General features: G+C 43.8%; 1 protein-coding gene across 3 annotated transcripts in view; it reads right to left on the reverse strand.

Moving 5' to 3' along the window:
• Positions 1-3,610: 3,610 nt before the first annotated feature.
• Positions 3,611-27,910, reverse strand: part of FGFRL1 (fibroblast growth factor receptor like 1) — a 143,598-nt gene continuing 119,298 nt past the window's right edge. For all 3 annotated transcript variants that reach the window (XM_081947910.1, XM_081947908.1, XM_081947909.1), the window contains exons 4-7: positions 19,481-19,561; positions 12,960-13,244; positions 9,872-10,225; positions 3,611-7,638 (exon numbers count right to left, since the gene is read on the reverse strand). In XM_081947910.1, the coding sequence (XP_081804036.1) occupies positions 7,229-7,638; positions 9,872-10,225; positions 12,960-13,244; positions 19,481-19,561 (1,130 nt within the window). In that variant the 3' untranslated portion in view covers positions 3,611-7,228. The remainder of the gene's footprint in view (positions 7,639-9,871; positions 10,226-12,959; positions 13,245-19,480; positions 19,562-27,910) is intronic.

Raw genomic sequence — 27,910 nt, forward strand, 5'->3', positions numbered from 1 at the left:
AGTGACGTCACTTCCAGTTTCTGAACTGGCTGAACAGAAGCCTTTCCTGGTACTTCCAGTTGATCCTGGAAACAGGAGACGCTGTTGGCCCAATGGGGAAACCTCACCCCACGGTGGCCTCTTTGCCACGGGGTGCCGACCAGTTCCTTTAAGGCTAATGGTGGTTTGGGTTTCCCTGCCCTTTGGACCAAATGATCTTTTGTGATCCCTTCTGCAGTTTCATGACTCACAATTCAGGGTGAGAATCGTATGTGACTCCTTGGAGTAAGTCAACAAAGGCGCTTTGGGTACATCAAGAGAAGACAGAGCGAGGAGCGTTTGACATTGGCCCAGCCAAGTGAACCTTGTTCTAGGAAGTCTTTCTCATTTGAACGGAGGCCTTAACTCTGGGTTTTGGGACTGGAAGCCCATCATTTTTCATCAGCTGCCTTCCTTATTTACAGTTCTGCTGCCTTGGGGATATTAAATTCATAGACTCAAGTTGGTCAAGTGAGCAAAAAAGCTGCTCAGAAGTCTGTAGAGATTCTCCATCCTCCAGGTCCCGGTTGTCCCAAAGGTGCTTTTTTCAAGAGGCAACCGGACTATCTTGTTCTTCTTTGAAGAGGTTTCGCTTCTCATCCAAGAAGCTTCTTCAGCTCTGGCCGGATGGTGGGGAACAAAAGGATTTATGTACCTTGCAGACAGCTGGTCATTTGCATTCCTTTTTAGAGTCTTTGAGGCCACTTGGAGGTTTCCCTGTGTCCTCGGGGACACCTGAGAGGTGCAAATGGTTCCTGTAGTCCACAATTTTTCCCCTCTGCAAATTCATTCCTATTCCCACCCCTTTCCAAGGGTATCCATCCCAAATTGTATAGGTAAAAGTCTGTAGAGATTCTCCATCAATCAGGTCATGGTTGTCCCAAAGGGGCTTTTTCAGGAGGCAACTGGACTTTCTTGGTTTTTTTTTCTTTTGAAGACGTTTCACTTCTCATCCAAAAAGCTTCTTCAGCTCTGACAGGATATCCTATCATTTTTCCACTCCCCACCATCCAGTGAGAGCTGAAGAAACTTCTTGGATGAGAAGCGAAACGTCTTCAAAACACACACACACACAAAAAAAAAAAAAAACCCAGAAAGTCCAATTCTCTCCTGAAAAAAGCACCTTTGGGGCTGCTCAGAAGCTGTTAGTGTCTGTGTGTATAACCAAACAAAACCAAGCCTACAGTGAAAGGTTGGCTCTGAAGTGCAGACAATGGTCAATGCACATCCTCAATTTCTTCAATTTTGTCAGTCACTGCTTGAAGTCTACCCCGCCTTCCATTTCCCTCAGGGGCTTGTCTCTTTTTCCTTCCAATGCAGAGGACCAAGCTTATTTGGGCTTGGAAGATAAACAGGCTCAAATCTTAGACAGAAGACAGTATGGACGGTTAGAAAAAAAATCCCCAACGTGGCAACATTTCCATGCTTGTTGCCAGTAACACAGACTGGATTAACCGTTCTTCATGCTTCCAAAATGAGAGGTCGTATCCTTATTTGGTTTGAGAAAGTGAGCAAGGAATAAAGAAATTGTTTCTGGACTACAAGTCTCTTCCTTCACTCTCCCTACCCCCAGCCCAGTTTTAAAAGGCTGTGAGTATCTGTTACTTCACAAAGTTACAATCACATTCTATCTGTAGAGTTTCCAAAATTCTTCCACTCCAGAAGACACAATGAGTCACCTGAAGCATTAAAGCTATTTACTTCGTTTGACCACATATGATCACTTGTGCGATGTAAAACAGTGGTAGGAAATCCATTGTAAAGTTGTAGTAGCCATTGTGAAGTTGTAGCTGCCGTTTTGACTTTTTCAACCACGCTTCCCCTGAGAACTTCCTGATCCCAGTCAGTAATTTTAAATGGTGCCCCAATAACGTTTTAATAATGGCATAAGCTGCATACGTAAATCAATGCCATCTTTTTCCTCTGTATCTCCATTCTTTCTGGTTTTCTATCATGTCTTTAATAAATTGCACGGTTCAGTTACTTCGCATTTTCTTTGATTCTTCAATAAAGCTCTCACCTCAAATACAAGATTATCAAAACAAACTTAAGAGACACTCAGGCGTAGACACTAAGTTCATTTTTACGATCCAGGCCCTATTAACAAGGAATTTATGACTGAAGTTTGATTTGTCTCTAATGCTACTTTTGTAGTTCAGTTGTAGCTCAAGTTCTTATCTCCATTAAAGATGCCACCAACTTTTAGCCCTTTTCTGGGTCTGTAAAAACAGTTTATGCTGTTAAAATAAATGATGGCACAACTGCTGTCTTGTTTTGTCACTTCTGGTGAGCAATGGGCCAGAGCAATTATACAATTATGCCCCCAAAGGAAGGATAGAATTCTTGGTCAGCTCTGTAGACATTCTTCTCATCTCTGGAGGCAACCTCCAAAGGGGAAAAGCCAACAATTTTAAGGAACATAACAATCTATGCATGAAGAGAAGATAAGTTCTAATCCTGCACTTTAGCTTAATTCAATGAAATGCATTCCCTGGAAGCTCAGAAATAAGAATGGAGCGCCCAACATCTGCAAAACAAATGATAAATTCACTTCTTGTTTTGCTTGGAATTATGGGGCTATGTCTGAGTGACAATGCAGGCTACCAAAACTCCAAGCAAACTGGAAGGATGAAATTTGTTCTCGGAGTAAATTTAGCAGTATTTTCTGCCACCCATCAGCTAAATTATAAGCCCTGAAGAACAGGCATCCTTGGTGGCCACTGAGATTTTGACTCCTTTTAGGTGACAACCTTCAAAATAGAGAATCTCCTTTTATGCAAAGCTTGCTGGAATTAAGGTAGTGTGGAATTATTAAAACAGAACAGCCAAAGTGTCCAGGAACACTTCCCCTCTTAGAGATGCTCATCAATAAGAGAAGATGCATGAAAATAAAAACTGGCACACCAAAATATTTACAGGTTGTGTTCCAACAATACGCTTAAACCTGGTTGACTAATAAATTTAACCATTTTCTTGATTTGAACAATAGTTTGAACCATGGACTAAAAATAGATTGTGTTAATCAAGATACAACTATTTAACCAGGGAAGCAATAACCAAGCCTATATTTCTTCAGTAGGTCCAGTAGAGGGCATCCTTGACCAAGCTGCAAAAATCTAAATGAGCACAAGATGGCAAGAAAGAGATAAGAAGTTTATGTGCAGGGCTCCTGCCACCCAGTGGCCAGTTTAATCTTTGCAGCCTAGAAATTGAGCTATGACACCAAGATTAAGATTAAATTGAGGGATTATTTTATCCAGATATATAGAAAGGAAAAAGGTTGATAAGGTTATAGAAACATAAACATATGTTTCTTCTTCACTCCTTCTTCCCTTCCTTCCCTCTCAAAATCTTGCCAAGTTCTCCAACAATCTTTCAATCAAGTTTCTCCCTTTCAAAGCAGAAAGATTGATTTTAATTCAACATACTTGGTTAGTGCTATTGGACTAAGGTTTTAATTTAGACCATTCTAAGAGCTAAGAAAAATTTCCATCAATGGTTGCCTGCCAATAATTCATAAAAGACCAATTTTAAATCACCGTTAACCCAGTTGATCACTTCGAAAGGCATAAAGACTTGATAAGGCAGTGTGTGAATAAAATTTATTTATTGTTCCATCAACCAATCACACCTTCATCATGGTTCTGTATATGTTAACAAAAATTGCATAGTTGTCACTTTCAATACTTTTAGTGTATTGCTCTGATCAGCTAACAATGTAATGCTCAGTTATCCTTATATTTCTGATCTTATTATGAACATCTGGATGCACCTCTGTTCTTCCATGTTTTGATGCTTTCTAAACCAACACAGTGATTAAGAGAGCAAGACAAGTTGTACTTTATCCCATATGAACTTTAAGTTGTCAACCCTAACAGCCTAAAAGGTTTTCAGGAGGCATATATGCAAAATACTTTGATCGTAACCCCTAATTCACTGCCCGGCTCTTCTGAACTGGAATAAAGTCCTCCAGCGCTAGGATTGTAAAGGACTCTCAGAAAATCGCTTAAAAAAAGCTTACCCCAAACTGAAATTCCATCTGGAGGAAATCATATTTCCCCAGCAATAAAGTTCTTCTGAAAAGACAATTGAAGTGCTACTTGGACAAAGGCAAGAATCGGATGGCATTTTTGGCTCCCTGCATATCTATCCGGTAGGAATTCTATAGCACAGCGGCATTTAATTTAATGGATGTTGTATTCCTCATACACCATAAAATTTAGGTTTCTCCATCAAAGTAGGAGTAGATTCTGAAAAACATGGTATCTGCAGTCATGAACATGAAACATTATGGACCTTGAAGGGACCTGGGAGGTCTTCTAGTCCAGCCCCATACTTAAGGTAGGAGACCCTACACAATTTCAGACAAGTGGCTGTACAGTGTCTTCTTGAAAACCTCCACTGATGAAAGTCTGTAGAGATTCTCCATCATCCAGGTCCTGGTTGTCCCAAAGGTGCTTTTTTAGAAGGGAACTGGACTTTCTTTCTTTTGAAGATGTTTCGCTTCTCATCCAAGAAGCTTCTTCAGCTCTGACCGGATGGTGGGAAATGGAAGGATTGATACTCCTTGCAGACAGCTGGTCATTTGCATCCTTTTAGAGAGTCTTTGAGGCCACTTGGAGGTTGCTTCCCTCAAAAAGGAGGTAGATGACCAGACCAGCTGTCTGCAAGGGATATAAATCCTTCCATTCCCCACCATCCAGTCAAAGCTGAAGAAGCATCTTGGATGAGAAGCGAAACATCTTCAAAGAAAAAACCAGAAAGTCCAGTTGCCTCTTGAAAAAAGCCCCTTTGGGACTCCAGTGATGAAAAAGAATGGAATACAACGATAGCTTTCTTCATCTTGATCAAGGTGAATCCCTAACATTCATCTTCATTTGACATTCTTCAGTGCGAAACATTGAATAGCTGAAATCTCATGAGTGAAATCCTTTGGCATCAGTTATTACCTTGGCATTGAAATCTTCATTCATATTTGGTTCTGCCCTTTGCCAGCATAGGCTTATTTCATTTAAAAGTCCCTCTTGTTTCAGGGACGGAGCCCTGCTTACTCGTTGGTGACAGTGGAAGACAAACAACGGCTTCTTGGAACAAAACAACCAGCCCTCAACTTTGGTTGAACCAACAAGACAATTGCCTAGAAAACGATGAGCAATAGCCTAGAGGCGCCCATTTCTAATTCTGGTGACTTCAGAAGGATAAACCATGCGTTGTGACATGATATGAAGTCCTTCCTTTGTGTACATGTATCATAATAATGCCTGCAAACCAGGTGGGTGGGTTTCTACCGGCATTGGTACCCATTTGCTTCACGCATGCTTCACTTCTGCTCACTGTAAATTGTTCTGCAGATGCGCGAAGAACATGAAGAACTACTAAAAAACATGCCGGCAACATCAGCAGACACCGGGAATCTGGTTCAGGGCGTGGCCAGCCTCGGTCGCTGCCGGTTCTGTGACCGAGGCCAAATTACCACTGTCGGTTCGTCTAAACTGGTACAAACTGGTAGAAACCCACCTCCGCTGCAAATATAAAAAGGGCAGAGCTGGCATTCAAATCAGTGGTGGTTCCGGGCGGTACGGCCCAGTACAGGCATACTGGTGGCAGCTGGGAGCAGCCACCCCTGTACTGGAATGCTGTTTCGTTGGGCCCACCCGCCTGCCCACATTCCTGACCTCTTTTTGAGGGAAACGGGCCAATTGCACCTGCACGCACAGCGTGTGGTGCCTGCGTGACCTTGCCAAGCAGCTGTGGCATCGCAGGGTGCTGTTGTGCGCTTGTATGTGCAATGCGTGTTTCCGAGGTGGATGTCTGGCCCCGTCACAACATACTATTTGCGACGGGATCCAGAACCCCCCACTGATCCAAATGTCAACAGATGGTTTACCCCCTGAAGGATGCTAACATCCTGGGCCCCGTTACAGTTTCTGCTGCAAACATTAGACATTAAAGACGCTATTAAAATTTATTTTCCTCGTATTTTAGAGCCCGCCGTTCACAGCAATCTGGGGTAAAATAAACCGCGGTCAAAAGACAGGGATAGAAATGCTTACTTTGGAAGAAAATATACATTTTACAAAATAAATTAAATATACACGATTTCTGCTTAAACTCTATATAGATTTTTTTTTAAAGTTTACGTTCTCTTTTTTTCCTTTCTTTTCTTAAAAACTGAATCTGCCTTGACTCCATTTTAATACGGTCACATTTTGCCTGTTTGTCCCCTCAGAAGTGAAGTGAAATTAGCAAGATGGATCTCCTTCCCCTCTTCTCTCTCTCTTTCTCTCTCTCGACCTAGTACAGAAATGAATTTGTTTCTGAGAAACAGAAGAAATTCCATTCGTTTCGAGACACTTCAGCTTACGTGTGTTGCCACAAAGAGGTTTTTCTGCTGTAATCCATGAAAATCGGACGAGGAGGGTTTACACCTCAAGGAAGTGAAAACATTAGGGGGGGCTGTGGGGACACAGAGGAGCTCAGAGCCCCCCAAGATGCTGGCCGTCATTGAGACGGAGGCCTGAAGCAGGAGACCAGCAGCCATGCCCATTGAAGGGCTCCACCTTGGCTGTGTCAACATCCCCGTATCTCTGAAGGCCAACCTGACCCTAAATTCTAAAAAAAGTCAGCAGTTCCAGTTCATCATCATCATCATTTATCAATTCAGCTTGATCATAATTAAATATAAATATAAAAGTGAGTTTTATGGGGGGGAGCAAGGGAAGGTTTCCATGGTTTTTCAGGAAGCTTTCTAGAGACTGAGGAGTTTGGCTATTGCTAATTATAAGGCAGCCTTTCTCGGCTTCACAACTTTGAAACACACTGACACACACACACACACACACACACACAGAGCCCCCACACGCTCATCCATCCATCTTCCTTGGTAAAAGGCCACTCAAATGCTTCCCTTTGGGCGTTGGCACTTTGGCATTGTGCTGCTTGCTTGAAGGAGAACGGGGGTTGGGTTGAATCATCTTCTGACCTTGTAGGCATCTGAAGCAGCTTTTCTCCAAGATAGAGAGGGCTCCTAAAGGAAGGCCTTTGCCATTTGGGAATTCCTTCATTGCTCCTGGTCACAGTAACAACACACACACCGAACAAGACACCGTGTTCTGTTGTGTTGTGTTATTTTGCCCCACACCCCGGCCATTTCCACTGATCCAAAGCGAATCAGACTTCCGTGTCGCAGCGTTCTAAAATGGCGGTCTTTTTAACACGGATAGTGGATGTGCTGGTGTTGGTGTACCTTGCCTTCCACGTGTGAATGGGTGTGAGTGTGGATGTCTGTGTAAATCTTTGGGTACATTTTGGAAGCCGCGCTGGACGCCGGGACCGGCCCTTGGGTCAGCAAGTGTTGCTGCTGAGCTACATATTCCTCATAGTTTAGGGAGGACAAGCAGTCTTTATCGGAGACCTGGGCTGTGCAAACCCGGTCTCGGGGCTGCGTCCTGTGCCCTGGAGTTGCGGCGGGAGGAGAACATGGCTTCTTCTTGGTTTGGCAAAGCCAGAGGACAATCGTCCCAAAGATGAAGACAGCCCCAGCTGGGATCCCAATGATGACAGGCCACGGAAGACTGCTGGCAGAAGAAGGAGCCATCGGTTCACTCGGGGACTTGGGGTCTGCGTGACAGAAAGAACCAAAAAAAGAGAAGAGGAATTAGAAGCAGGCCAGGAAATGTCAGAATAGTGAGCTGCGTTTGGTCTCCACTTCTCTGAATTACCGTATTTTTCAGAGTATAAGACAGTCCGAAGTATAAGAGGCACCTAGCTTTTGGGGAGGAAAACAAGGGGGGAAAAATCTGCTTCTGACTCCCAGCAATTTGCCTCCTTCCCTTCAGCAATCGGAGCCCAGAGATACAGAGATGTTCCCATTATATTCTGCCCCCCATGCATGGAGAGAACTGTCTTTACATCTATAAACTGTCATCAGAGGTTGATAGCCAGATCTTATTCCATTAGTTTCAAAGCCTTTGCCAACAATTGATCCAACTGTCAGGCCTGCAGCCATTTTTTCTTTGGGATCTTTGGCCTGAAACACTTTCTATTATTCTGCTATGCATTTTCTATTGTGGGGAAATGGGAGGGGGGATTTTGTAAGGAGTTAGGTGCTATGTAGCCATAACAAAATTCTTTCTAGAAAGCCAAGGTCATCCTTTCTCTTTGCACCTCTGCACCTGACCGGAACTGGATGGATGGAAGCTGCCAGCATGGCAGTGGGAGATTAGACCATGGGATGGACTTGTGGGTGTGGGGACAAGATCTTGAACTTTCAACTGGGTGGGGAAAACTGGGAAATTTTCAGATTCAGGAACTTTGAGCAATAATTTGCCTTGGACTCTGGTTCACTTTTGGATGCTATTTGGAATGCTAACACCAACCATCTGGCTCACTCCTGCACTGATGCACTATATATAGTCACGTAAAGCAGGGGTCTCCAATCATGGCAACTTTAAGCCTTGCGGATTTCTGGGAGTTGAAGTTCAAGTTGGCTTAAAGTTGCCACGGTTGGAGACCTCTGACTTAAAGCATGAAGTTTAATTAATTCAATTCCTAGTATTCTGGTTGGAACTCCCCAGAATAATGCCTGGCTACCATCTCTGAGGAGTCCCAGTAAGGCTTAAACTGGTCATCTGGTGACCCCTGGTGGTCATCATAGCTGATAATATAGTTCAGGGTTGAAATGGGGGGTCCTGGTGATGTTATCCAGTTTGGGTAATGAAACATCTGCAAGAAAGGCCAAGCTCAGAGAGCACCAAGGACTCCCGATAATCCATTGCTGGAACCTTCTCAATGTCTTATTTTGGTCTGGGTAAAAGGTTGTGTGTAGACAACAACATTAATTGACACCCCAAAATAAGGCGTTTTCCAGGTTTTGAATAAAAGCAATGCTTTTGTTTTTATTGGCCATGCTTGTGGGACATATCTTAGAATTAGATCTGTTAGGATAAAGATATTCATCTTTGGAATGAATAAAATGGGATTGACACCCAAAGACAATTAAAGGACAATCTTGGCAAATTTCAACTTGAAATAATGATTAAAAAGTGTGTCTTTCAAATACAAGCAGGGCCTTCCTTTCCAGACAGTGCTTTGCACCTTTGTTATAAAAAATTGCATGCAAAACAGTCAACGGCTGGGCATGTCCACCCATCCAGTAGATACTGAGATGGGCCAGACTTAGCTTGATCTGCTCGTCTCCAACGATGATGAGCTTCCAATTCCTGTTCTACAGGAGCTGAATAAGTATTTCCCATTTCCCAGTCCAAGGTTTGGCAAGAAGCATTTTCCAGGACAATTGTGGCGGCTGAAAATTTAGGTGCCTTTAGCCATCCTCAAGGGTGGAAATGTTAGCCAAATGTTGACTTGAGTGAAGTTGATTTGGAGATGGCGATTCTGCACTGAGAGCTCAAAACTCACCTGACCCTGACTCAAAAAGACCCTGAGCTTAAAAAAGCAACAAATAACTACATCAGGGGTGTCAAACTCAAGGCCTGCGGGCCAGATCTGGCCCACGATGTGGTTGGATCCAGCCCGTGCGGCCATCCTGGAAACAGTAAGGAGCTGGCCTGGGTTGCTTCGGCCAGGCCCACCTAATCCTGGCGTTCATATGTACGCATAGGAGGCGGAGGGCACACACATGCACAGGCTCAGCCCACGCATGCACACGGGAGGCAACCAGGATGGTGGGGGCAGTGCCCGCATGCTCATGGGCCCACTGGCTGCTATGCGCGCCTGCACCTCCCCTCCACTAACGACCCACTAACGATCCGGCCCACAAATAAATCGAGTTTGACACCCCTGAACTACATCAAAGAAAGACCCAATGGCCAATCGATTGAAAGAAACATTTCACCTGGTAAGACGGTAAGAAATGCACTTCGGAAGCTGTAGCCCATGGTGTTTGCCCCCAGGCAGATGTACATGCCAGCATCTTCTTCCTTGGCACGTGCAATCATGAGTTTGTTCAGGTAGGAGCCATCTGGACGAGACCAAACGTCCCCAGTGGGCAGCACCACAAACTTCTGCCCACCGACATCGATGGTGGAATTGTATCTGCTCTCCGTGCCGTACTCCACCCTCTTCAGCCACTGGATCACCGGCTTCACGTCACTCCTCACCTTGCACTGGAAGGAGGTGGTTCCTCCATAGTCCACAGTTGTGTTCACAGGGTGTGTCCCAGTGAGGATGGGTTTGGATCGTGTCCTTTCTGGAAATAAATACACATTTTAATTTGATTAAGAGCTGTTGGCAAACCAGGGGTCGGCAACCTTAAACACTCCAAGAGCCACAAAGGTCCTAACCGGAAGCCCCCTCTTCAGTTCTGGAGCCGACTGGAAGTTCCGTTACCCCACCATAGAGTCTCCTCCTAGTGTGCCATCCTTTTTCCTCTGCTGACCGGAAGTCCGGTTTCCCCACCATAGAGTCTCCTGCTAGCACGGCATCCTTTTTTCTCTACCTGTCCTAACCGAAAGCCCTATCAATTGTGTCACCACGATGTAAAACTATGTGGAGACTCTAGAAAGAGGGCAGAGAAGAGCAGCAAAGAGGATTAGGGGACTGGAGGCTAAAACACATGAAGAACAGCTGCAGGAACTGGGTATGTCTAGCTTAAGAGAAAGAAGGACTAGGGGAGACATGATAGCAGTCTTCCAATATCTCAGGGGCTGCCACAAAGAAGAGGGAGTCAAACTATTCTCCAAAGCACCTGAGGGTAGAACAAGAAGCAATGGGTGGAAGCTAATCAAGGACAGAAGCAATTTAGAACTGAGGAGAAATTTCCTGACAGTGAGAACAATTAATCAGTAGAACAGAAGTTGCCACCAGAAGTTGTGAATGCCCCAACACTGGAAGTCTTTAAGAAGATGTTGGATAACCATTTGTCTGAAACGGTATGGGGTTTCCTGCCTAAGCAAGGGGCTGGCCTAGAGGACTGCCAAGATCCCTTCCAACTCTGTCATTCTTTATTTCCATTATGAATATGTAATAAAATATATGACATATATAATAAAACCCGGAAGAGATCTACTAAGATGAATTTCAGGGCCATTGCAGTAAAGAACAGATCATAAGATGTAGCTTGTCAACTACACCAAAATGAACATGGAAACGGTGACAATCAACTCCGGGAAAGACCAGATTTCGACAGGCAGTTGAACCAGACAGGATTCCCAGCAGCTGAGGCAAAACAGCCAGCACATCAGATGATAAATCTCTTCTGTATCCCTTAGGATACATGAAGGGTAATCAGCCTTCAAATCTCCTTAATAGCAAAAATCTGGCAATTTATGCTGCTTTCTGTAGAGTTTGAACCCAAAGATGCTCTCCTTCTGGATCTGGAAGGGAACGAAAGATAAATGGGAAGAGCAGAGCTGTGACCGACGCCCGCCTGGTTTTGATGAAGGGGAAAATGCTACATGCTACATCCTACACGGAGCTGTGATTTGATTCATTTCCTTGTTTCTGCTCCTGGTTTTAATGTAAACACATGTTTTCACTGCTCCGCACAGCTGTGTCTTTATCAGTCCCAGATGTGGGACGGTCTTGTATCATCCACTCGCAACAGGGATGCTCACATGTGCTTTTCATTCACATTTTTTATATAGCTGAAAACGTCGCCGTCAATGGGCTGCTTCACATCCTCTGATTGGAGAGGTTGGCCTTTGAGTAGGAAGTATGGGCAGCCTTGGACTTACCAACACCTGTTTAGGGACTGTTCGAAGTTACAACAGGAATGAAAAAATGTGATTCATGGCCCTTTGCCAAAACAACTGATTCCCACAACACTGTCAAACTACCTAGTAGGGCTGTATTACTATCACCCTTCTCCTCTTTCTTATTACTGTTTCCTTATCTTCTTAGGACTATAATTTCATTGCTTGTATATCAACGCTTTATACGAATTGTCTTATTTAACTTAACTTAACTTAACTTTATTCAATTTCTAGACCGCCCCTCTCTCAAAAGAGACTCGGGGCGGTGTACAGTCATATTAAAATAAATGAACAATAACTATACATGGTATAAATACAAAATTAAATTAAATATAGGACTGGAGGAGGTAGTAATGATTCACTGTACAGTTTAGTTAAGTTAGATTAAAATTTTAAAATTATAAAACATTTACCCTAAAAATTATCCCAATAAAATATCCGCCAGGAGGTAAGAGTAGAACTATAAGTGGGCCAGGCTGGCTAATTGGAACAGGTGAGTCTTAAGTTTTTGTCGGAAGGAGCGGAAGTCGGTAGTAGTTCTAATATCGGGGGGGAGGTCATTCCAGAGGGTTGGGCCCATCACAGAGAAGGCTCTACTCCTAGGCGCCGCCCGTTGGCATTGCTTAGTGGACGGCACCAGGAGGAGTCCCTCCCTGTGAGAGCGAATTGGTCGATTTAGTATCCTAGTATGATATATGTTGATTGCTTATTTAGTAGCATATGACTATCCCTAAGTGTTGTATCTAATGATTTACGATGAATGTATTTTATGATTATGATGATGATTTATCACTTGTTGATAAATTCATCTCTGCCTCCTGTCTTTTATCCCCAGAGCTAGGGTGGGGCTTCACTAGCAGTGGTGGCTCTTGCATCCAAGGACCGGCCCATAGATTTCCACTGCTCTCCTCTCCTCTGCCTTCTGCATATCCATGCATCAGGCACTGGATCCAGCTGTTCCTCCTCTTCCTCATCAGCCACCTCCAAACCTGGGGGCTATTGACTCTCCATCTGAGGGCTGATGGACAGCTCAGGCTCTGCCCCTCCCTCCCTCCCTCTCCCTCTCCCTCTCTCTGCCAGCTCCATTCCCTCTTCCCCCTCGGAGCTCTCAGGTTGCCTTGATGCTGACCCTGACTGCCACGCCTTCTCTTCCTCTGATTCGGCTGCTGGAGGGGCCGGTGGCTGACCGGACACACCACTTGTCATGCCCAACTCTCAGTCATTACTTACGGATCACTTCCACTTTGTAGGTGGCATTGATTTCACCCATCCTGTTAAAAACGCGGCAGGTGTATTTCCCACTGTCCTCCGGCTTCAGGTTCTTCAAATTAAGTGTCCATCTCTTCCTCTTGTTCTCACCCATCTCCTGCGATGTGAGGGGCTTGTTGTCTTTTAGCCAGCTGATGTCCGGCCGGGGATTGCCACTGGCCACACATTTTAGTCGAATCGAACTCCCCACCGGACGGGCGATCACCCGTTGTCTCATCTTCGCAGGCTGAGTGAATCTGGGTCGAGCTATAAAGAATAATAACGACAGAATTATTATTAGAGAATAAAGAGGAGCAAGGCGTAGGAGGTTGGACTAGAGGACCTCCAAGGTCCCTTCCAGCTCTGTTATTCTGTTATCAGAAAACGAATCATTGAGGGAAAATGTCATTAATCTGATAGCAAAGAATAATACGAAGCCTTCGTCTATAATATAGGATTGTGTTTTAGAACACAAAGCTCAGACCTTTCCAACACAGCATAATATAAATCACAAAACACAACCAACAGACAGACAAACATTTTCCTCAGCAACAGTTTGATAGAAACAACAGGTTGTACTAAGCCCTGCTTTGTGTTCTTCTGCTATGGAGTTTGTTGCTGTTTACAGAAGATTTTCAGAAGATTCCAGCCTGATATGTATGAAATTTGGCAAGCTTTTTATCTTTGTGGAAGGCACTTACATCTATCATGTATTTCTCTCTAAAGAGTGGCAGGAAAGCGAATGAAATTTAGTAGATCCTAAATGTTATTTTTCAAGAGGATCAGATCTAGTGGATGGAAACTAATCAAGGAGAGAAGCAACTTAGAACTGAGGACGGTGAGAACAATTAATCAGTGGAACAGAATTTGCCTCCAGGAGTTATGGGTGCTCCAATACTGGGGGATTTTAAGAAGATGTTGGATAACCATTTGTCTGAAACAGTATAAGGTTTCCTGCCTAGGCAGCGGGTTGGACTAGAAGACCTCCAAGGTCCCTTCCAACTCTGCTATTGTACACATTGTGTATGTTCAGTATATGTGCATTGTATGTATGTACCTATACTGTATATATACACAGAGAGAGAGAAATACACAAGAATACTGAGAGAGAAAATTGATCTTTTACTTCCTTTGTTCCTGCTAGATGTGAAACTGAGCGAGAATGAAGACAATGCAGCCATCATAAATAACCTTTCAGATAGTTTTAAGCTCATTGTTATTCTATTATGATCTTTTTATCCTGGAGGCAAAGAATAACTTCTCTTCAATGCAGAAGACCTAAGATAAACCTAGGTTGGTTTAACCTTCTACTTCTGCTACTTTCAACTGCTCAGCATCTTTTGGAGTGACTGTTTTAGTTCATTTAACGGCACGCCCACCCTCACTAGTCTTCCAGCAAACGTTCTGATCTCGTCCTGTCAGGTTTCGTGTCTGGTTGTTATAGGGTTAAGATGGCTTAGATTATCTTGAAGGAAATAAAGGAACTCCATTTGCGTTGGCTTGATTAAACCTATCATCATCTTCCAGCGAGGCAGGCTAACGTTATCTGACTGTGGCACTTGTAGAATCTATTTTTCCCCAAGTGGCACCAGGGATTGTGATGATGGAGGATTATTTTAGATTGTGAGGTTGGAACGGGGGCCCTGAAGAAAGACGCTTTGATAGGCTGGAGTTTAAGGTGTCAACTGTAGGCCGATCATGCTTTTCAACAGGCTGGAGAGAAACAGCTTCATCTCAGCACCATCGTCTGGCAGCTGTGATGGCCCAGATAAGAGAAATTCAGAAGAGGCTGGACAGCCACTTGTCTCAAATTAGACAGGGTCTCCTGCCTGAGCAGGGGGTTGGACTAGAAGACCTCCAAGGTCCCTTCCAACTCTGTTATTCTGTTATAAATGAAACTTGTAACTTATTTGAGGGACTTATAGCTTCTTTGCCACAAAGAAGAGGGGGTCAAGCTATTCTCCAAAGGACCCGAAGATGAGACAAGAAGCAACGGATGGAAACTGATCCGGAGAAACATCCTGACAGTGAGGACAATTAACCAGTGGAACAGTTTGTCTCCAGAAGGTGTGAGTAATCCATCCCTGGAAGTTTTTAAGAAGAGATTGGAGAAACATTTGTCTGAAATTATATCGAGTTTCCTATTTGAGCAGGGGGTTGGACTAGAAGACCTCCAAGGTCCCTTTTAGCTCTATTCTGATCCATTGACACTTGCCCCTTTTGCTAGATGGGTCAGTATCAAAGCAGAGGTTTTCACTCTTGGTTTTCACCCTGTTCCCCTCCTGGTCAGCTCATCCCTCCCTACACACACACACACACACACACACACACACACACGGCCAACTTCATACTTCAGATGCATTCAAGGGGGAGCCCAGCTCCACATCTCCTTCTGCGCTCCCAAAAAAATGCTTTGAGCCCCAGGAAGAACAAATGCCTCGTCCCTCCACCCAATCTCCACCTTCTGGGTCTCAGCTACATCAGGAGATTGGATTTCAATCTCTTCTTCTTGCTTTGCGGCGAAATGCTTCACTCCGAAGCTTTCATGTGTAACCTAATGAAGGACCAGGCAGACAGCTGGAGTGACATGTGTGACACCCTGACTCTTTTGGGAAAGATGGGTCTGCAAATGCAGGGCTCTTTCCCCCATGATCCTGAAAGGGGAGGCAGCAGAAACACTGCCCTTCAAGATGGTCAGTCGTAAGCATCATTTCTGCTGCTAAGTGAGACAGGGGTTCCATTAACTTTGCTCCATTTTATGACCTTCCTCGCCACAGTTCTTAAGTGAATCACTTCCATTGTTTGATTACGTGACTCTGGCTTCCCCGTTTATTTTGATTGTTGGGAGGTCACAAAAATAGCAGTAAAAATACAACCCACATTAAATAAGTTGGCCGATTAAAACTAGAATCCTATTAGAATATTACAATTTAAGACTGATGATGGAGCCAGGGGAATCCAGAGATCCTTGATGGACTCTGGAACTTGGTTGCTTTCTTACAGATGTTTCATTACCCAACTAGGTAACATCATCAGTGCCAGAAGGCAGAATGGGGCTGATTCTCCTTTAATGGACTGACCAAGCAAACCACTAATATATAAAAAGAGAGCAAACCCACTTCCTTCTAGCCCTGACGATGCTGCCTAGTTGGATAAAGGAATGTCTGCAAAAAACCCACCAAGCTCCAGGCAGCCCCAAGATCCCCAGAGTTCAGCCTTAAGCTACAAATACTCTCCATCAAAATCACACAATGTGTTAGTGCCCCCTTATAATGCCTTGGTAAGACCACGCCTGGGTAAGATGAGGACTCGGATTGTTGAGGGCAAGAGGTTGATAGTGTAAACTGCTTAGAGAGGGCTGTAAAAGCACGGTGAAGCGGTTATATAAGCCTCAAGGGCTCTGGCTACCCAGGTCCTGGTTGTCCCAAAGATGCTTTTTTTTCAAGAGGCAACTGGACTTTCTGTTTTTTCTTTGAAGAAGTTTCACTTCTCATCCAAGAAGCTTCTTCAGCTCTGAGTGGATGGAGGGGAATGGAAGTCTTCAAAGAAAAAGCAAGGAAGTCCAGTGGCCTCTTGAAAAAGCACCTTTGGGAGTCCTTCTTCGGAGGTTTCCGTTTGCTTCATAAGAATAAAAGACCAGCTTTTCCTGCTCCTGGGAGAACAATCAGACTTCTGACAGCGCCTTCTCTGAACTCCCCTCTCTCTTCATCCCGCTCTCAAGCCTTTAGTTTAGTCATTGTCTCTCTTTGACACAGAGAGAGAGAGACTTTTAAAAACCTGGAGGTAAGACTATATCTCTGTAGCTTCCTCCTTTCCTTTCTTTCCCCTTTTGAAATGGGTGAAGTGATTACCTTCCCCTTGAAAGCTCCTCTCTATTCTTTGGTGTGAGACACTGAAACCAGATCTCCAGTTAAACAGTTGTGAAATGTCTCTCTTTCAAAAGAAGAAAAAAGGAAGGTAAGAAAGGAGGAGAGGGATACTTACGGGGGAGGAGGGAGGCAGGGAGTGGGAGACAGAGAGGGAGAGTGACATGGAAGGAGAGAAAGAAAGAGGAAAGAGAAAAGAAAGAGAAAGAAAGAGAAAGACAGAGAAAGAAAGAGAAAGAAAGAGAAAGACAGAGAAAGACAGAGAAAGAAAGAGGGGGGAGGAACAATGGAAGGAAGGAGGAAACAATGGAAGGAAGGAACAACAGGAAGGAAAGAAAAAAAGAAAGACAGAAAGAGGGAGGGAGGGGAGGGAGGGAGGAAGAATGGAAGGAAGGGAGGAAGAAATAATGGGAGGAAGGAACAACAGAAGGAAGGAAAGAAAGAAAGAGAGAGGAAGGAGGGAAGGGGGAGGAAGAGTGGAAGAAAGGAAGAAACAACAGGAAAGAAAGAAAAAAGAAAGAGGGAGGGGGGATGGAAGGAATGGAGGAAGAACAATGGAAGGAAGGAACAACAAGGAAGGAAGGACGGATGGGAAGAAGGAAGGAAAGAAAAAAGGAAGGAAGGAAAGAAGGGAGGGAGGGAGGGAATTGCTTTTTTTAAAAAAACCTTCCATGATAGATTACTTCTCAATCAAAAATCCTGCTTTAGTTGCATTCTTTTTTTGGAAGTCCCATATGAGATGGGCATTTTTTGCCCCCAATTCAGAAACAACCCTGTTGTTTAAAATCATCGAGCCAAAAGATACGCAGAAAGAAATCTGGAGCCTGAAGGAACCAGGACTCTCTTCTTAATGGATGCGCAGGGAGCATCCTAGGCAGGAGATGGGCAAATCCACCATCCAGCCCATCTTGATGGGGCCCAAAATCTCATGGGCTCATGGGCTGATTCTTAGATAACGGATGGCTTCATGAGTTCCCAAGAAGAAAAGACCTGCTCCAGTCGGCTAAAGCACTCAAGTGGCTACAAGAGACACGATGCAGCAGCTGAGCTCATTTTGGGAGGTTGACCTCAGCAGGAGCCTAGAAGGGGAAGCTATGAAAAAGGAGGCAGCGCATTAACAGAGCAGCCCGCATGGATATGACAAGGAGCCATGAATATCCTGCATGGAAGGGTTCCTTCAGAGCACAGGCAGCTCATCCACCTGGAAAAGGAAAAGGTGGGAGTTGTTGCATTTTTACTTTCTTGGCACCCCCCCCCAAAATAACACTGTGCGCATGCACATGGGGGGGGGGTGCGTTGCATTGTGGGTGCTGGCATGCATGCACGCACGGCCTTGCATTTTTAGCACCCAACAAGAAAAAGGTTTGCTACCACTGACCTAGATTGATGGCCTCACGGTTTGCTTGAACAGACACAAGGATTGTGCAAAGGACACGGAGGATGTTTGTGGGGGGCTTCTCAGCAGGGACCCCCAGACAGCCCTCCTGTTTAAGGGTTCATGGGCGCTCCATCCCTGGAGGTTTTTAAGAAGACACTGGACACCCATTGGTTTGGAATGGCACATAAGGACTCCTGCCAGGACAGGGGGTTGGACTAGAAGACCTCCAAGGTCCCTTCCAGCTTCTATTCTTTTCTATCCTATTCTTCATTCTTCTATTCTATTCTATTCTATTCTATTCCATTATCCTACTCTATCATTATTCTATTCTATTCCATTCCATTCTATTCTTTCTTCATTCCAATATTTATTCTATTCTATTCCATTCCATTCCATTATCCTACTCTAACATTATTCTATTCTGTATTCTATTCTATTCTATTCTATTCTATCCTATCCTATTCTTCATTCTTCTATTCTATTCTATTCCATTCCATTCTTTCTTCATTCCAATATTTATTCTATTCTATTCCATTCCATTATCCTACTCTAACATTATTCTATTCTGTATTCTATTCTATTCTATTCTATTCTATCCTATCCTATCCTATTCTTCATTCTTCTATTCTATTCTATTCCATTCCATTCTTTCTTCATTCCAATATTTATTCTATTCTATTCCATTCCATTATCCTACTCTAACATTATTCTATTCTGTATTCTATTCTATTCTTCATTCTTCTACTCCATTCCATTCCAGTCTAATGGCCCTGATTTCTTTCCAGGTTTCTGCTTAGGGTTAGGAGTTCGTTCAGCTGAAGTTTATTGAGCTGGCATTCGCACACATACAGGGAGAGAGGCAAACGGGTGTTACAATGCCATAAAAAGACAGTCACTCTGACACACAGAAAGGCGAAGCTATCCTAAGAATGCCGGTCTTCTCCACCGAGATTGTGGAATACGTCACTACCAATGTGGCAGAAACTATACGTGGCATTCTTAGCATGCGGTCTTGCTGTCATATGAATGGAAGAGCCACCAGCCAAGGATGGAAGACATTCTTTTCTCCTCCTTCAGGAGTTCACCACAGGTGGAAGGACTTCAGGCACCGTCTCTCCAAGGAGGGGATAGGCAAGCTGAGCTGAACCCCAGGGTCGGTGGGTCCTCCTCCCTTTGGCACAACTGAAGTCCCCCTGGAGGATGGCCTTTTGCATTTGAACATTGGCAGAGGGGATAGAAGGGGGTAGATCCGGGCTTACCCCATAGCTTCCCTGAAGGGTCTTCTGATTCACTGTTAGGATTTTCAGGTCCCAAACGCTCCCTTCCTGAGCTGGCATCATCTGGGGAGGAAAAGGAAGGGAGGAAGGGAGGAAGGAAGGAAAGAAGGAAGGAAGGAAGATGGCAGGGAGATGGATGGATAAATAAGAAAGGGAGGGAAGGAGGAAGGGAGGGGGGAAGAAAGATGGCAGGGGATGGATGGATGGATGATGACGGAATGAAGGAGGGAGGGAAGAAAGGAAGGAAGGAAGATGGCAGGGGGATGGATGGATGGATGGATGGATGGATGGAGAAAGAAGAAAGGAAGGGAGGGTGGAGGGGAAGATGGTGGAAGGGAGGGAGGAAGGAAGGGAGGGAAGGTAGACCCGGGGAAAAAGGGAAGAAAGGAAAAAAGAAAAATACATTAATTTTTAAAACATAGTAGTGTTTGAGTCAGTAGTAAGAACCTATTTTATTCCATTCCAACTGAGTTAATGTGTTTCTTGCCTGTGCCTTTTTTTTCCTGGTGTTTTTTTTTTAATTTATTTTTCCACTGGCTTCTCCCATGATGGCAGAGTAAGTAATGCTACCATTAATAGTCAACTGAAGACCTTTTGTTTATGTTTATGGCTCATGTTCCCCGGGAGAAGATGGAACTCTTTTTACGTTCCTTGCAAATGAGGGCATCACTCAAAATTACAGCAGAAAAGGTAATAGAAACTTCTGGGAATCAGTCATAGTTTGACGCGTAGAAAGAAATCAAGATGTGGAAAAGTTGTTGAAATATTCACCACTTTGAAGATGTTGTGCTTATTTAGGTCAGGAATGAGTCAAAATGGAACCCTGTAGGTAACCCTTAAAACATTGATAATGTTACCTAGTTTGGTAATGAAACGTCTAGGAGAAAAACCACCAAGCTCACAGAGCACCAAGGACCCTACAGTTCTCCTCAAACCTCTACTCGCTTCTAGCATTGATGATGTTACCTAGTTGGGTAATGAAATGTCACCCAAGCTCAGAGAACATCAAGGATCCAACAGTTGTCCTTCTCCTCCTCCTCCTCTTCCTCTCCACAAACCCCTACTCCCTTCTAGCACTGATGATGTTACCTAGTTGGGTCTTGAAACGTCTGCAAGCAAAGAACGAACCAAGCTCAGAGAGCATCAAAAACTCCACAGTTCAGTCCTGAGCTAAATAGATTTTCTTCCTTCACCAATTCTACCATTTTGAGCTCCCTGCAAGGAAGCAGCCAGAGGCCCATAATATCCCCAGCTTTCCTACTGCCTTCCTCTTTCTTCTCGTGGTTCCAAATCAAACCCCCCTCCCCCCCATTGCTAGACTGCCAGGTTCTCAAATGGACCGCTGAAAGATTTACTCCCAAAAGAGATCACTGCACTCCTTGTCTTTCTTGGATATTAGATTAAAAGAGGAGGGGTTTCCATCCAACTTGGCACAGGCCTGAATCGTCTTCTTATGGGGGAACTCCAGAATTGTGGGTTTCTGTTTTGCACTGAAGTTCTCTGTTAAAACGCCAAACCAAGATTTTGGGTGGATGCAAGAGACCACATTGTAGAAAAAGCCCAAAGAGATCGGGATTCAAAATCTGACTTCCAATCTCACAACTCACAATCTGAAAACAATACTGCGCCCAGCTTTGCTCACCACATTACAAAAAAGATGAGACTTTAGAAAAACTGCAGAGAAAAGCAACAAAGATGATTGAAGGCCTAGAGACCAAAACTTATGAAGAATAGTTCCAAGATTTAAGGACTATGGATGACATGATAGCAGTCTTCCAATATCTCAGAGGCTGCCCCAAAGAAGAGAGGGTCAACCTATTCTCCAAAGCCTCTGAAGGCAGGACAAGAAGCAATGGGTGGAAACTAATCAAGGAGAGAAGCAACCCAGAACTAAGGAGAAACTTCCTGACAGTAAGGACAATTCATCAGGGGACCAGAAGTTGCCTTCAGAGGTTGTGGGTGCCTCATCACTGGAGGTTTTAAGAAGTTTTGAGTGCCTCATCACTGGAGGCTTTTAAGAAATTGTCTGAAATTGTTTAGGGTTGCCTGCTTGAGCAGGGGTTTGGATTAGAAGACCTCCAATGTCTCTTCCAGCTCTATTCTGATTGATTGATTGATTGATTGATACATTCACAAAGCCCTCTAGATGATATTTGGCCTGTCCTGCCTCTTGGCTTACTTGTACGGCTAAAAGAAGTTGTGTTTTTCTGAAATCCACTTGGAGACGATGCTTTCAAAAGCCGCAATTACTATTAATGTGGGTCTTAGAATGAACACGGAAGGACATCAACTTCTTAGGAAGTAACTGACGAAAAGATGCTTCAAGCATCACATTTCAGCTTCCTACGCAGGACATATTGGGATGCCCTCAACGCGGAGAGTTTGAAGCAGAAGGTTGCATGGTGAAAACATGGAGAAGGATGCTCATGAATTTGAAGATACAAATCCTACACAGTTGCACATTTTCTTTGCTGATGAAACAACGCTAAATGCTCTCAGACATCCTTGCAGATTTTAAGCATTTTGTCAATCAGGGCTTAATCCCCCCCCCCGGAGGGTCTTCTTCTAAGACCGCCCTCCCTTCCTTTGTCTGGAGTCTCAGGTTACCAAGGGTCCACCGATGCTCAGCCCACCACCCGTCCTCCCCCTTCCGTGCCTGAAACTGCACTCATGCACGCCACCTAATTGGCATGCTCAGCCATACTTGAGACGTTGCCAAGCCTTTCATGTGTAGCTAAGTGCGGCAAGTGCACCGGATCCTTTGAAGATGCGTCTCTGCTCGCTAGCCGGCCTGAATCTTCCAACTGCACTGGCGAAAATTCCACTCCTTACGTTCCCTCCCTGAAGAACTATGAAGGGGAGGGGCTGAATTTTTCTTTTTAAAGAGACAGACAGACAGATTAGGTAACTTCCCTGGACTTCAAAATACGTCTTGACTGAGGAAACACAACAGCTTTCCATGGCAAATCCTGTAAGAGTGAAAGCTAAGAAGAGCTTTTTCAGGAGGCAACTGGATTTTCTGGTTTTGAAGACGTTTTGCTTCTCATCCAAGAAGCTTCTTCAGCTCTGACTGAATGGTGGGGAATGAAAGGATTTATGTTCCTTGCAGACAGCTGGTCATTAGCATCCTTTTAGAGAGTCCTTGAGGCCACTTGGAGGTTTATCTCTGTCCTCAGGGTCACCTGAGTGGTGGAAATGGTTCCTGTATTCTGCATTTTTTTTTTTTGCTCTGGAAATCCCTTCCTACTCCCACACCATCCCAAGGATGTCCATCCCAAATTGTATAGCTAAAAAAAGCACCTTTGGGACAACCATGACCTGGATGACCGAGAATCTCTACAGACTTTTATCTAAGAAGAAGAGCTCTCTTCCTTTTTCATGGTCGCCTCTGGAAGTTCATATGCTGCAGTAAAAGTAGGCATTCTGATGAGAGAGCCCAAGGTGCTTTTTCAAAAGGCTACTGGACTTTGTTTTTCCTTGAGGATGTTTTGCTTTTCATCCAAGAAGCTTCTTCAGTTCTGAGCTGGGACAGGCGTGACCTGGATGACTGAGAATCTCCTTAGAACTTCAGGTGAGAGAGAATTTCCCTGAGCTTTGCTGGCTGAGGAACTCTGGGAGTTGAAGTCCACAAGTCATAAAGTGGCCAAGGTTGGAGACCCCTGCTCTAGTCCATGGAGAAGAACCTTGGAAGGCAACCTGAGATGAATCTCTTCCTGGAGAACCTTGAGACATTGCCCTGGAGATCCATGTAGACATTCCTCAAAAAGCAAAGTTACAACCCCAGTCCCTTCCCAACCGACAGTTCTATTCCAAACAAATTCCACGCTGGCGTAAAATGTCTGGTTTTAAGTGAATCTAAAGGAGCAAAATCACTAGGTACTTTTGAGTCTCCTTCAGAAAGAATTTGTATCTGATGTTCTGAGCTTGTTGCACTTCAGCAAGGAGTGATTTAAGCCCGTGGCAGATTCCGATCAGGGCTCAAAACAATGGCCCAGTTTCTTTAGCTAAAAATATATATCCACAGTGTTTTTCTGTGGTCTACATTATCATTTACCTTTTCTGGAGCATTGAGGACTATCGTGGCCCTAAGTCATTACGGCTGGTGTGGAAGCATTTGATGTCGGGGCCTTGAAAGTTCCATTTCACAGATGGACCAATTTTGTATCAATAAACCAAGAGACCTTTGAACAGAAGTCCAAGAGTTGAGCACACTTCAAAGCTAATGGAGGAGGCTGAATGGAGAGTGAAGCAATCGTCAACCCAGTCCATACATCACGATCGCACTTCAAAGCGGTTCTCTTTGGAAGATCAAGGGACGGGAATGAATGAATGAACAAGTATAGTATTTTTCGGAGTATAAGACGCACCTTTTCCCCCAAAGAGAGGGTGAAAATCTGGGTGTGTCTTATACACTGAATACAGCATTTTTGGCCTCCCAAAACCCCAACCCCTTCACAAAAATGGACGGACGTGCAGAGGGTTTGGGAGGCCTGCAAAGTGCTCCTGAGAGCTGGGGAGGCAAAAACAAGTTCAAAATAGGCCATTTCTTGCTCCTTTCTGCCACCACCACCCCACCCCCAGGAGCACTCTACAAGCCTCCCAAAGCCTATGCATGCCCTGTTTTTTGAAAAAAATGGTCTGTTTGCTCATTTTTGCCCCTCCTCCAGCCCCCAGGAGCACGTTGCAGGCCTCTCAAACTCTCTGCATCCCCATTTTTCACAAAAAACGAGGCATGCAGAGGGTTTGGCAGGCCTGCAGAGTGCAAAAACTTTTTTTTAATTATCCTCTTCAACATCTTGGTGTGTCTTATGCTCTGAAAAATATGGTAAATGAGAATGAAAGGCTGGACAGGACATGAGGCAGGAGAGAAAGGGATGTATCGTTCAGGTTTGAAAAATTATAAATGAGAATTTCATGGAGAGACAAAAGACAGAGGCAACTCCACTATCAGATAGTGGAAAATCACTAAATGTGAGCCAGCCGTGTGCAGCAGCTGCCAAAAAAGCCAACACAGTTCTAGGCTGCATCAACAGAGGGAGAGAATCAAGATCACGTGAAGGGTTAATACCACTTTATAAGGCCTTGGAAAAGCCACACTTCGAATATTTGCATCCAGCTTTGGTCGCCACGATGTAGAAAAGATGTGGAGACTCTAGAAAGAGTGCAGAGAAGAGCAAGAAAGAGGATTAGGGGACTGGAGACTAAAACATATGAAGAACGGCTGCAGGAACTGAGTATGTCTAGTTTGATGAAAAGAAGGACTAGGGGAGACATGATAGCAGTCTTCCAATATCTCAGGGGTTGCCACAAAGAAGAGGGAGTCAACCTCTCCCACAAAACATTTGATAGCAGGAGAATTAACTTAGAAATAAGGAGGAACTTCCTGACAGTGAGAACAATTAATCAGGGAAGGACTTGCCTCCAGAGGTTGTGGGTGCCCCATCACCAGATGTTTAAAGAAGAGATTGGACAGCTATTTGTCTGCTTTGGTATAAGATCTCCTGCTTCAGCAAGGGTTGGAGTTGGACTAGAAGACCTCTCAAGTATCTCCCAACTCCGTTATTCTGTTCCGTTTTTCTCTAGATCTGTGATCAGACTCCAAAGAAAACGTAACCTCCAAGCCAAAGTGAAATTGTTCACCATTAGACATGCATTAAGCCACGATTTCAGAATCCTTAGGAGACAAAGCAATTAAGAGAATTGACATCTTCTTCCAAAGCTTCATGGAGAACTTTTGAGCTCTAATACTGTTCATGCTTTTGAAATCCTGAACTTGTTTTAAGTTTGCCCACCCAAAGAAAACATGCACCTCTGTTTATACAGCTGTTATTTTGGGAAAACCTCTGGATTAATAGCTTATTTCAGAATATTTGTGGACACAAAAACCCCTCTATATTGGAAGGAAGGTAACTGACCTACTGTATATATCCAAGAGAATATAGAGAAAAAACAGATAAAATGAAGCATTCAACTAAGAAAGTTACCCAGGTTCACTGACTTCTCATTCTGGTTTTTTTTTTTAAGCCATAAGACAAGAAAAGCTACTAACCAGTTTTTGGCACCAGGTGGATCAGTTTCTTTCTACAGATTGAACAAAGCAAATCATTGCCTGTGCTTAGGATACCGATTAGCTAGCTATTATTATAAAATTGGATTTCAAAGGGATATTTTTTAAAAAAAAGAATAACCAGGTAACTGCCAATTCACGCCTGATGGTTAAGTCAACGGAGAACAGAAAAGAAAGCAGACTAAAAGCTAGCAATTAAACAAAGGTGAATTTAAATCAAGCTGGAGTATTTGATTGCCTTGGGAATATCAAAATTGCAAAAAGGTGGCAGTGTTTATCGCTTAAGGCAAGGAAGGACGAAAGAATTAGGATTCATTCTTTGACTAGGAATCTTGGAATTTTATTTCACGGCCCATTTCATAAAGACGGAAAAAGAACAATTTGTAAATAGGTGTTTCTCAACGTTGGTAACTTGAAGATGTGTGGACTTCAACTCCCAGAATTCCAAAGCTGGCCGGGGAATTCTGGGAGCTGAAGTCCCCACATCTTTGAGTAGGGCATCTTGAGAAGCCCTACTCAAAGGAAGTGAGCAAACTTCTAAAAACTTCTAGTCACTGTGAAGAGTCCATAGGGGAGCTAATCCAATGGACACATGTGGACATTTTTAACAGCCCAGCATGAGCAAAAAAATAATCACCGTAGGTAAACTTCTTGGGTCACGAAAACATCTGTCAGGATGGGGATCACCAAGCGAAAACCATTTATCAGTCTGCAGGCATCATGAAGATACTTCCCGATGCCTCTTTCCGTCCCCTTTATGGAGCCCCTCAATCATCTCCCAAACTTAGGACTCTTACAATTCTACTTTCGTCATTTTGAGCCTGTCACCTGCACATTTCGAAATAAAAACATAGAGAATGAGTTAAACCATTTTGGTTTTTTTCTGAGAATGCCTCAGGAACTGAAGTTCCAGACTCCAGTTAATTTTTTATTATTAAAGTAATTTGGGTTTGTGTTTACTAAAAAAATCAGATAGGGCAGAAACCGGGGTGCATATCAAGCAAGGCGGCCATTAAGTTAACTGGTGTGTGACTACACAGGGTTGAAAACTCCAGGCAGATACAGATTGATAGCAATTCCACAGGATTTCAGAAAGGGATATTTGGGGGAACTGAAATGTAGCGTGCTTGGAAGTGCAAAGGAGATACTGTATAGTGCTTTGAAATATGACCCACTTATACAAGAAAGAGAAAGAAAGAAAGAAAGAAAGAAAGAAAGAAAGAAAGAAAGAAAGAAAGAAGGAAGGAAGGAAGGAAGGAAGGAAGGAAGGATGAGGGAGGGAGGAAGGAGGGAAGGAAGGATGAAGGGGGAAGGGGGAGGGAGGAAAGAAGGGAGGGAGGATGAGGGAGGAAAGGAAGGAAGGATGAAGGAGGGAGGGAGGGAGGAAGGAAGGAAGGAAGGAAGGAGAGAGAGAGAAAGAGAAGAGTTTGTGTTGGCAATATGGCATCTAAACTTAATATAAGATTCTTTATCCCAAGGTGAATAGATTTCATACAGAAAGTACATTCTCAGTCTGTGATTTAGAACATAGAATTGTAGGGCTGGAAGGAATCCTTAGAGGTCTTCTAGTCCAACCTCCTGCTCAAAGCCGGAGCCTTATACAATCTCAGACAGATTTTAATTTTTAAAAACTTTTTCTCCAGAGAGCAAGTGATGACCGCAGCCCATTATTATATTTTAACTGCTGAACTTGATTAAAACGGATACCGTTATCCAAAGACAGCAATTTGCAAAGCATAATCTCACACCAGTCTGTCTAACAGTGATATTTGAGACGTATCTGCTAGCAAAGCATAGAGAAAAAATGGGGCTAAAACTGCCAAAAATTCTCAGAGGTGAAACTGGGGGTGAAGGATTGTTAACATCGTTGAAAAAAAAGACAAAACAATATCGGTGCAGATATAATTTCACTGGCAACCAGCATGAGAAAAATTCTTAGCAAAATCTCTCTGCTACAAATGCTCAAGACCTATTCAGTAGAACTTTGATTTGGACAAAAATGATTAAAAAAAAATATTTTACATTAGTTTTATAATTCCTGCAGCTTATTCTTTTGACCAGTAAGATTGTTGGTTCTCTGTAAGGAATTTTTGTATTCTAATTATCCTTTTATCCCACCCGTTTAATGGCAAAGGACATTGTCTCCACAGAAAAACAACACAATGTTTGCATGAAAGAAAATGGATTCTTGATTGTGACACGTTTTTTTTTTTAAGGTTGGTGTCAAAGCTTTCTCCTCCTCTGAAATTCCAAATTAGGACTAATAGAAATAGCACAAAGAATAGGTTAAAGAAAAGGCTGGCCCAGGGACAAGTTTGTCCTCAGAGGCTGTTGTGCTTTTTTAA

This window comes from Natrix helvetica, assembly GCF_964273705.1.
Source record: "Natrix helvetica genome assembly, chromosome: 3".
NCBI classification, from domain to species: domain Eukaryota; kingdom Metazoa; phylum Chordata; class Lepidosauria; order Squamata; family Natricidae; genus Natrix; species Natrix helvetica.